General features: G+C 42.6%; 1 protein-coding gene across 1 annotated transcript in view; it reads left to right on the forward strand.

The window, feature by feature from the left end:
* Sox5 (SRY-box transcription factor 5) overlaps positions 1 to 11,613 on the forward strand; it is a gene marked incomplete at its 5' end in the record, with an annotated part of 134,091 nt that overhangs the window by 106,931 nt on the left and 15,547 nt on the right. The window contains one exon of the mRNA XM_050135237.1: positions 10,959 to 11,067. Coding sequence (XP_049991194.1) covers positions 10,959 to 11,067 — 109 coding nt within the window. The remainder of the gene's footprint in view (positions 1 to 10,958; positions 11,068 to 11,613) is intronic.

The raw sequence follows: 11,613 nt of genomic DNA on the forward strand, positions 1-11,613 counted from the left end.
CAGGGCTAGTACCTCACCTGTGGCTCACAGAAAATGAAGTAATAACAAAGCGTGGGCACAGGAAAACACTGCTTGACATCAGGCCAGAACCTATGACTCTGTGTTCACATATGTATGTGTTTTCCATACACATTAAGATGGACTCCTGCCCTGCTTTTCTTATGTAAGGCTTGAAAAGTAAGGAAAGCAGGCATGCGAGGGTGCATTTATTTCCTAAAGCTGAGAATTTATTTAGCAGATATGGCCTACAGTCCCCATACCAGCAACACTTATGCATGCTGGGCATCCATCTATAATTGCAAATCGCTGCTCGGGGAATACCTCTGAAGCTCGAGAAGATCCCTCGGCAGCTTTCCGTAGAGGGGTGAGTGAGGTGGTCAGTAGTGCACTTGGTTTTAAATCCCAGTTCTCTCGAGAGCTACAAGAGTCAAATTCATAAGAAGCCCTACCCAGGAATGCACAGAATAATTTGCAAACAGATTAATATGGTGGCACTCTGAATCTCTCCTCTCGGGAGCCTCACCTTCTTCTGTCCCTTTAACAGAGTACCAAACCTGAAATGACAGTGACCGTGTTGACTTAATGCAGATGTTTAATAATGGGAAAAAGGTGGGTAGTTTGAGAGCATTATTTACAAATGGCAGTGAGTGCCTCCGCTGGTACCCCAGTGATAATTTCCATCCATCATTCCTCACGGATGCTTCGCCAGCCATCTGATGGATGGGGTGGACGGTGTTAGCGCCTCAGAAACTGACGTGGGGAATCTAGCAGTGGTATCTGACACACACCCCTTCCTGGAGATAAAAGGAAGGCCTGGGAGGACGCTTGAGCTAGGGCTTTCCTTTGAAATAGTGAGCGGGAAGGAACACACACGTATCTCCATTCAGGAGACGATGCTTTCAATTAATGGTCTCTAGATGGCTATTGTAAATATTGGTGTGAGCTAAAATGAATCACAGAGGCCAATTTAGGGCTGCTTTGTCAGTTATTAGAGGATAGCTTTGCAAAAGAGGTAGGCATGGCCATAAGCCCTTCAGAGGAGGAAAGAGGGGAGAGTCTTCCAAGCCTGCATCTGTAAGGCAGATTAGTCATGTGTGTGTGTGTGTAAGAGAGAGAGAGACAGAGAGACAGAGAGAGAGTGAACCTAATATTTTCAATCTTGTGATTAGAATTTGCCTACGAACCAATTAAAATAACAGAAGTAACACAAGTGATTACTAATTTTCTTATATAAAAGTAGATTGTATATTACCTTAGTCTTTACATTTGTATATAATGACTTAGTGATTTTGATTAGAAGACATATAAAGTCTGGGCCTGACTATTTACTTTTCTTTTTATGATGGGAGTCTTTGTTCTCTGCAAATGTATGTGGTATGGCTAGAGACCTGACATCTGGGCATGGCCATCAGAGAAACCAGACCAGGCTTCTGTGCACAGCACCATCTAAACCTCGGGTTTCCTTTGCTTTTGTTTTGCATTTACAAAGCCTCCAATTCCCAGCCTCGTAGCCAGCAAACCCTTCTTATGGTACAAGAGTTGGGAGGAAAACCTTCGGTGAATATTATCAGCACAGAACAACCAGTTTTCAAAAACCCAGGACTGAAAAAAAAGAAAGAAAGAAAAAGAAAAAGAAAGAAAACAAATAAACAAAAAAAAAAAAAACCACCAAACAGGCAAATGGGTGTTCTGTCATCACTTGTCCGTCACCCTATATGTCACCCTCTGAATAACTCCGGTCGACGTTCTTGACAGGCGGGAGCCAGGGAGAGGGGGTCTCTGCATCAGGGAATTGAGTGAGGCCATCTAGAGCTTTCTGTCCCAGGCGGTGTTCTTCTGTATCTTTTCTTTTCTTTCTCTTTCCCTCTCTCTTGCCTGCTCTCCTTTCTGGGGGTATTTAATTGAAATACATGCCGAGTTTCCAGACTGCAAAGATCAGAGCTGTTTCTTCCAGCAGCGGTAAGTATGCATTAAACATTTTGATTTGTTTGAGTTTGAAGTTTGGTCCTTTTTTGCCATTTGCTTCATGGAGTTTGTGTATATTTACAGCCTCTGCATTTAATGGCCACATGCCTTATTTTCACAGATGGCCAGTGGAAGACTTTTTCTTTCTCTGAGTATAGCCTGCACTCAGTTTTGATACATTTGTCACGGCGCCACTACATGCAGCTAGCAAGTGCCCACGCTTGGTGGGGAGCAATTATGGTGTGAGGTTTTAAGGAGCTTTTTAAAGGTTTTTTTTTTTTCAGTAAACTTTTTATGGTTTAATTTTCAAGCCTGGAAAAGCTGTGCATGTTTTCAAACAGAGAGTCTTGTGTTCTTTACATCATTCTGGTTGGAGAGGTCAGGGCAAAACGGCCCAAGAAAATGAGACTCCCAGGCTGTGCCACCCTGGGTTCTCAGAGGCACTTTCATCCTGTATTGCAGTGACTGAAACTGTCTCTTCGTTTTAAGGGATGAGCAGATGCATTCCTGGCAGCATTGTATAGAGAATATTCTAGGTCTCTTAAGAGTCTATGAAGTAATACATAGATTAAAATTAAAATATAATAAAATATACACAGTGTCTGTACCAAGTTGATGGAGTCAGAAATCTGTCTATGTACTCTCCCTAAACTTTGTGTGAGTAAAAACTGAACTTTCTTGGTGCATCCAGAATGGCATCTTTCACAATCTACTCTATCAAGAGTTGTCTGTCCTTTCCCATCCATCCCCAATCCTCCTCAAAATTATATTCTTCCTTAGGCCCCATTCACAGGAAGACAGAGATAAAACAAACACCCCATATATGTTATGACCTGTTAAGGATGATCTTACCGATGTGAATTAGAACTATCAGGAAAACAGTCAAACTTTCACATTTATTGCAAGAGATACCGTGAGATCTTCACAGACACACCTCTCCCCTCCCCTGCAAATGAGAAGTCCTTGCTCACACCCATGAGTGGTAGGGACAGCAGTGGCTAGTGGCTATTGACTTGTATTTTGTGCCTTCATGTTTGCAGTGTTTCCACACAGACTCTTTAAAGAGAGCACGGCATTTGAGAAGACTGGAGGAACTCAGTGGCAGATCAGTGCTTGGGCCTCCGTCCTTTGGCATTGAGCTTAATATTTTTTTTTCCCAGTGAACCACAAAGGCCTTTAGGAAAGTACCCAGAATTTGTGTGCTCAGCTCATGCCCCTGAGCTGGGCACAAGTATATCTCAGCATAGTTTTCTAAAGCTTAAATTATAAAAAATCTCATGCAATAAGTCAGTATCTCCTCAATTAGTACACTCCCCAACCTGTCTTTGTTTCTCTTGGCTCCTTTCTCCCTATGCCAGCCTCTCCCCTAGGGAATGAGAGCCATAAAACCAGCAAGAATACACCCAATCTTATTTACATTGCATTTCCAGCAGCTCTGATAAAATACAGAGCAAAGTTTTCGCTGTTCATTAAAATGGGATTTTAAGAGTATACTCCAATCTTTCTTTCCCTGTCTCTTCACCTAAAACTACCATGGATAATTGAAAAGTGAGCTATAACCATGGTGGACCTGTTTCTATTCATCAGATGCAGTGTTTCCGCACCAGCACCATGACTCTATAAAACAGTCTAATTCAATTTATCCAGCTGAAGTAAGTGCTGGCTACTCAGGTCACATTTGTAAGAATGCTGACAGTTTCATAGCTTTTATCCATGCAAAGGAAAAATTAAAGAGGAAAATCTGGTATGTTTCTGTACTCTGGTGACTGAGCCACCCATTGTTTATAGAACAATTATCACTGCACAGCCTTCTAGTTCTATATGTGCATCTGTGCACCTCCAATACACACCAACTAGATGTCCTATATAGATTATGAATTCTATTATTTTTCTTTGTTGGCCACCTGTACGTCTCCCATTAACCCTTGTGGTTAGATGCAGTGGGCAACACAAAGATGCCTGCAGGGTTGTAAAGGAACAGTAAATAAATGTCTTCTTGGATGTTAGCAGGATCCTGACTGGCTGTGTACGGACACTTAGAGCCTTGGTCTCAGTTTCTCCTCTGATGGTTTTCTCTCTTTCTCACACTCACACCATGGCCTAGAGGATGATACATGAGCAATGCTGAGTTTTGAGTTCCAGTGTTCCTTTGCAGCTTCCTTGTGAATCCTTTGTTCTTGACATAATCCTCAAAGTGACTTTTCTGTTAGTGGCACACTCCGGCTACCATGGTACTGTCCTCTCTCTGGCAATGATACACTCCGGCTACCATGTTGCTTCCCTCTCTCTGTCAGTGAGCTTTGTGTCAAAGAACAAATTAATCTTGTTAGATTCGAACATCCAACTGTGTCCTTTATGAACTGCCTACGTCAGTAAGTGTCCTCTCAGAATGGATCTGAATAACCACTATTGGTTTGGCTTGCAACCTATTCCTTTAAGACAACGACTGTAGAACTTATAAACTATGTTTTCATCCAACATATAAAGTTGAAATGTATTCCTGAGTTGCTTTTGAGAAGTTATGGACAGATAGAGAAAGTGCCCAAATGTTTACATTTGTTCCAAGTATTTTATGTCTGTTGCATGGAGTTCAGTCAGGTTGGTGAAAAAAAGTGTAGGCTTTCAAGATTCAAAGACAACAAAATAGCCTCAGCTCAACCAGCCACGAGACCATGGATGCCTCCTGGGCATCTCTGAGGGGCAGGTAGTCACATGGCCAACACTTAGACACCTCAAAGGGATGTGACATCTCAATCCCATTCAGTGGACACAGCTCCATCCATGCGGTGACTCTTCATTCCGTGGTTCTGTGTCTTTCACCTGATAATTCTATTGTCTGTGTTCTATTGTCCATGTACAGTAAACTCTCTGTGCCTCACCAGAAACACATTTCAGTTCTCCTGGAGCACGAAGCCTCTTAAGGTATTTAAGGAAAGCATTGTTATCTTCTTCCCTATCTTAAGCTTCTTTGGGGTCTTCGCATATTCGCAGTCACAACAAGCAGGATGTTGATAGAGTAATCCATGCCTGTTCTAAGTTCAAGCCATCACCCCATCAACCTTAGCTTTCCTCTACTGCAGTTCCGACAGGAACACATGCTGAAGGCAACGTAACATTTCTCTCAGCCCATACAGTCTAGCTCCACGCCATTACCACACTGTCTACCCACCGCCATTAGCTCAGATCCACTGTGGTCGCTACTGAAACATGCATCACGTGTGTAGGTATAGTTCCTAAACGTCCTTTCTTCATGGAAATCAGAATGAGTTGGTTCATATAAGCTTTTAAATATGTCTCCCCTTTTACAATTACTTTTTTAATTATTAATAGGGAGTCATCAGTTGTCACCACAAATCATTTTATAATTTTTATTGTTAAGCTGAGCATAGAAACTGACATGGGCACTGTGCGTTTCTCTGCTCTTCCCATGGACCTTCAGCCCCATGGCACTTTATAAGGAAGCATGTCTTCCTAGTGGGTTCTCTTCTGAACACATTACCAGGTGAAACTGGGCACCTGTCTTTCGGGGATAATTACACTTCAAGAAACATGTCACGAAGTTAGCTACCAGATTTCAAACCAGGAGTTCATACATACAACAAAAATCAAGCCTGAATCTCAAATTAAAGTTGGGGGTGGAGAGGCAGAAACTAGGGCTGATTGCTTCTCTGACTGAACCAGAGGGCATACAGACGCAGTTCCGACTTCTGGATTGGCAGGCCCCTACATCTCTGTGGTTCTCTCATTCCTCAAGGGTCTCAGTGTCTAGGATTGCAAAGCTTCCATACATAACCTAATGAAACAGAAGTCTTTCACAAATGTTACCGTGTCCTATAAAACATATCTGTTAAAATTGGAAGAGTTTTGTTTCTTAGTGTGTGTTGTGTGTGTGTGTGTGTGTGTGTGTATTCCTATGTAATTTATACCTAATGTACAAGAAAGCCTTTTCTCTCATTTGTGCTGTTGGTTGATGTGGGTGGATGGTTATTTTATAGAGCCCAGAGCCATCAATAGGCAAGAGTGAAGATGACGGGCTGAGGGGGTGGACATCCATGTGGCTTCTTCAATCTTTTATTTCAGCAGATGAAAACATCCCCAGCTGATAAATCATGACAATGTTATGAATAATCTTCTGGTGCTTCTGCTGGGCTGTGAAGTTCACATAACTGGATGGGAGAGTTAGAATCTTTTCTCTTTCTTTCCTTTTCGCTACTCCCTCATTCTCTGTGTCATTAGTATGGTAGGAGACCGTAAAGAAAGGGGGACAAAAAAGCTGCAGCCAGAGGGCTTTAGCTGCTACCAAGTCACCATTTGACAGCCTCACTCTGTTTTGTCATTACATGCATGTGCCTTTTACGAGTTTTATAGCTCGGGAGCTTTATTTCAGAGATGTCCATTATGGCAGCCGATCCACAGCCTATCCCGCTCCTTGGGTCCGTCTGTGTGCTGGTGGGGAGCGAGGCTCACTGCCCATCTGAATCCCAGACTCAGAGAGGGACAGGGGAACTGTCTCTCCTTGCACTGTTTAATTTAAGTGCCGAGAACTAAAGCAGAGGCTCTGGCTTCTCCTGGGCACAGCTTGTGCACGCTTCTGCCTTGACTGCGCTATGAAAGATAACAAAGATGGCCACTGTCCTTTGTGTTTGCTGTGGAGTTGCTCTGTGCAACGTGATGTAATCATAATGGAAGGAAATTTCTGACTTCTAGATAGGCAAAGACGTGTAATCAGTCTCATTCCTAAGTATGAAAAGGACAAAATTAAAAAAATAAACATTGGATACATTGATATATAAAGAGAAGGAGTGAGGGAGTTCAATGATTTTGAAAACAACTCAAATCTTATTTTTTTTAATATGTATTTCTTGTCTTTACCACAGGGAGCTGAGGCCCATAACCATTCCCGTGAACCCTACATGTTTGACACTCTTTTTTCCTTGGTGTTTAGTTTTCCCCATGAAGTTTTCTTTTTAATATCAAAAATGTAAATTTCTTAAATGTTTGTAAGTTGATGAGAACCTGTCTCACATTTAAACCAAATTTTAAAATTAGGGTTCTGAGACTCAGATGTCTTACATGGTTTACTTAAACATATTCTCATCTCAAATGTGCCCCTTTCCCGGTTAATCCCTGTTACCTTTTCCAATAGAAAGTGTAGCTATGCTTCGGCTGTCCTGTTGGGTCCCTACACTGTGGTCATATGCAAGCGATTCAGTGCTCTTTCCTATTGTAGTGGTCAGTAGATAAGATGGACAGCCAAAGGCCAGCTGCCATGCCACAAGTGAACATGAAGACTCTAGGGAGAGCTGTGTGATTCCACACACTGGCCCCCAGAACCGCCGGGGCTAGATTGATGGCTTTCTTTTATTCCATTGGTATTTTGGGACCCAAGTGTAGCTCCACCAGCTTGGAACTTACTATGTTGACCAGGCTGTCCTTACACTTGTAATACCTCCTTCCACCTCATGAGTGCCAGGATCACAGGGATGCATCTTGCTCTTCTTCCGGCTAGGCACAATCATTTGATCTTCGTTCAGGACAGCATAAGATCAGAAAAGATCTCACAGAATCTTAACTGCCTTAACATAATATTTCCCTTGGTCTTAGCAAACCTTAGACTTATCTGAGACTAGGTTAGCCAAACAGGACTGTACTTCCAAAGGAGATGTGGTTGCTGTCCAATTGCTCGTTTTTAATCAGCAGAGGGGCAGATGGGACATTTTGTTTGGCTTATACTTATATGTGCACCAAGGTTCTGTTCTGACTGCTTTGTGAGGGTTATTTTCATCTACTCTCCAATGACCCTGGCAGGAAAGACCTTTTGCCAGTATTTTTGAAGGTTGCTGTACCTCTGCTGCTGCTCTTTCTAACTGGATGAGGGTAAGGAAGTTCTAGATCAGCATCTGAATGGTATTAAGAGCCCAGGAAAGCCTAACTACTACCTGGCACTGCTGGCATTGGTGGTTTAAAAACTTGCTCATAAAATTGAGGTATGCTGTGGCAAATTCGATAAAAATTATCATTGATATGACTTTATTAACTTGATCCCAATGGAAACAAGATTATGAAGGTGGTGGAAAATTATGAGCATTGTCCATCAAGATTTCCTTGTTTCCCGAACCTTGGTGTGTGTGATTTCCAACGTCTTCCGCCACACCTCTGTGCTAGCTGGTTAGTTGTTCTTGTCTTTGTTAGCTCCGACAGCACACAAGGCCTTCCTCTGCAACTCTGGATCCCACAGCTCGCACCGTGTGTCCCAGGATAGCCTCACACTCACAGCAAGCCCTCTGCCTCAGCCTCCCAAGTCCTGAAACAACCAGCCCTGTGCCCCCACACCCTGCTCCCACTTGTGTTTATCTCCTTGTATTGAAGTTGATGCTACTTAGGCAAGACTTAACTCTGACGACTGTGAGAGTCACACTATTCTTATTCCTATCCATATTTGAAAAGAGAGTTCTGTAAAAGGAAATTTTGAAACTAAAGGGTATAGAATCTCAAGTGATTGAGTCTTGAAAATGATAGCACCCATATCAGTCCCTTTGACTGGCTCTTTCTCCTACTACTCCTGAACAGTTTAACTTACACATTATCTGCACTTACTTCTTTTGCTTCCTGTCTAAATGCATGTATACTTGGACTCCTGAGAAATGTATATAACATTTAACCATAGTATCAAATTCCAAGTGGAATTAAGGGACATTACTTTCTGCTTGGGTTGCTGTTGTCACTAGAAATATGGCCATACTTCGTGGGGTCCCTCCAATCATGTCCTCCTCTTCCTTTTCATGTGTCTAAGAAGGAAGATACCAAGAGTAGAAGAGGGACAAGATTGTAGCTACCATGGTCTTCCTTCTTTACTTCCTCTTGCTGACAGCTTCTGGACCAGTGTGGGGGGCTCCACTCTAAGAAGGCTCATTGCTTCCTCTCAATAGTTCATGTGCATTAGAGGCAGCTAGTCATGTGTAATTTAGTAGGAAGATGAGCACAGCATCCTGTTCACTTAGTTTCAGCATCTCAATAGGATGGTCATCCGTAGAGGCGGACTCGGTGGCTTAGAAAACATTTAACATTTCATCCTTTTTCTGTTCTGTTTACTTCCATTTTGCTGTCTCTCTTTTGAAGCCCCTTTCATCCAAATGGGACATTCTCTAGACAATGTGTAGTGTTATTTCCTGGTAGACGATTAAATCAAACGTTGAAAGGCATTGTGTGTGCACAGTCCTTTCTCTAAAGAAGTCAAACAAGCATAGTGATGTTTTCTGTGACCAGGGAATTCTCAGATGTTGTTGATGAAGGACTGTGTATGTGTGTGTGTGTGTGTATGTGTGTGTGCACACACCTGTGTGTGAATGCAACTGTATTTTAACACTTATATTTACTATGAAAACAGTTTGCTAAGTTAGTGTCCTTGAAGCTCCTAAATTCAGCTTAGTGGATACCTACTTTCAGACTCCCTCAGCCAAAATAAAGAAAGGAACGAAGAAACGAAAGAAAGAAAGAAAGAGAGAGAGAGAGAAAGGAAGAAAGGAGAAAGAAAGAAAGAAAGAAAGAAAGAAAGAAAGAAAGAGAAAGAGAGAGAGAGAGAGAGAAAGATATCCAGAGGTTACAAAGCTATGAAAAATGCCAATCTCAGACCCCAAGCAAACTGGGCGAGAGTCTACTTCCTTCAGCTTCAATGCTGTGTGCTTCTGTGAGCTGGACTGTAAACTGGGTTCTCTTGTCTGCTGATAGACAACTTGAGTTTTTCCCATCAAGTCAGATATGGACTTGGATGAATAGAGTACAGAGTTCCAAGGCCACAGACTCGAGAGAAATTTTAATCTAGTTCTTACAATTGTACTATTGTAAGGTTTGCCAAGATAAAGCCTGCACTGTATGAAGGATTTCAATTCCCCATTAGTCATTTGTGACCGCATTCGCTGGGCTCTTCCTCCTGTGATACAATTATCTTATGTGATGGAAACATTTTACCGTGGGTAGCAAGCAGTTCTGTAGGGTATATGATCTACCAGTATCATTCATGACCATCTCTCTGGCAGTCTGGTGAACTGTCAAGAGACCTGAGCTATAGCTGCAGAAGCCAATGGCTGCCTTTCTTGAAACTGTCCTAGAACCATATCCCCCAGAGAGCATGGCTGGAAAACTTAAGAGGAAGTGGCGGACCTCTCCTTGCATGCTTTTTTCTGTTCTCAGAGTCAACTGGTTTCTCAATTTGGAAGCAATTTAATAGCATGTGGGGGTGAGACGAAGCATTATATTTTTCTTGAACATCATTTTGTTTTTGACACCATGTTCTCCACTAATGCAAGCCACATACTGCATGCTTTTAAAAGACTTGATGTCTTTGAGATCTAATTTATGTCTATTTGTATCTCAAATAATTCGCCAACTCAATATTTTGGCTGAGCAATCCAAATCAAATATTGGTCCAAGTACTAGGCACTTCCATTGGATGTATGAAGCCTTGACAAGCAATTAGTGATGAATATTTAAGTGCCTTCATTACCCTTGTGTGAGCAATGCAGATGGCATTTGGGAGATGGCAACCGGAGGTGAACACCTCTGAGTTTTGTTTCTGGTCACCTGTCTACTGGAAGACGTTCTCTGGGCCTTATGCCACCCCTACACCTCTACTGTCGGAATAAAAACAGAGCAGGCTTTCCAAATGCAGAACAGGTTGCTGATGGGAAATCTCTCTGTGCGTTTTGTGACTGAGAAAGGTTGTCTCCAAGGATCCCTGCCTAGCTCTTTTAGGCACACAAAACCCAAATGAATGCCAAGACTTTTGAAGAGTTTGGTAGAGTCAAAGTTCCTTCAAAATCCCTGCTGATTATGTTCCTTGATTGCCTCAGTGTGCTGTGTTGACCATGCAAAGGTGAATAAACTAATATCCCACGTCGCCCAGAAGCCAACTTTATTACATATGGCCCAAGGGGAGAAATGTCCGTGAGTAATTATAGCTTCAAGATTCTCATTTTCAATTTCTTTTTTTAAAGGAAAAAACAACACTGGAGAGCCTGACTCAGCAACTGGCAGTTAAACAGAATGAAGAAGGAAAATTTAGCCATGGAATGATGGATTTCAATCTGAGTGGAGACTCCGACGGTTTGTGACCATTACTCATTCAGAACCCTGAATGGAGAGGTGGAGGTGTCCTCAGAGCTGCTTAAGACAGGAAAGAGAATAGACAGCAAGGCCATTGTCTCCCTGACCATCACAGTGGACAGTCCCTCAGTCGTTCTTGCTTCAGGACACCTGTCATTATCACTATAGACAAAGAGATTGACCCTAGCAGTTTGTGCCAGGGCAGGACTTAGGTCTAAGATGATATAATTCCAAAGCAAATACTCTCGCCAGCAGCCACCCTGCCTCTCACCTCCTTACCTCCTGTGCACCAAACTTTGTAGAACTACGTGTCTATCAGCTTCTTTTGCAGTTTGCTTTACCAGTAAAGTATATGGTAAAGCGCACACGTCCTGGGCATTTTCCTTGCATTCGAAGCCCTCCCCAACACACTGTCCTCACACTGACAGACATTACTACTCTAAGTCCGCACCTAGACCACATTTTACTGGCCTTCCATCTGGGGAAGTCCACACTCCCCTCCTATACCAAGTTTGTGTCACTTCAAACACCCCAGCCAGCAGCAAG

This window comes from Alexandromys fortis, unplaced genomic scaffold, assembly GCF_014885135.2.
Source record: "Alexandromys fortis isolate MF-2015 unplaced genomic scaffold, M_Fortis_MF-2015_v1.1 scaffold_21, whole genome shotgun sequence".
In the NCBI taxonomy this organism is placed as follows: domain Eukaryota; kingdom Metazoa; phylum Chordata; class Mammalia; order Rodentia; family Cricetidae; genus Alexandromys; species Alexandromys fortis.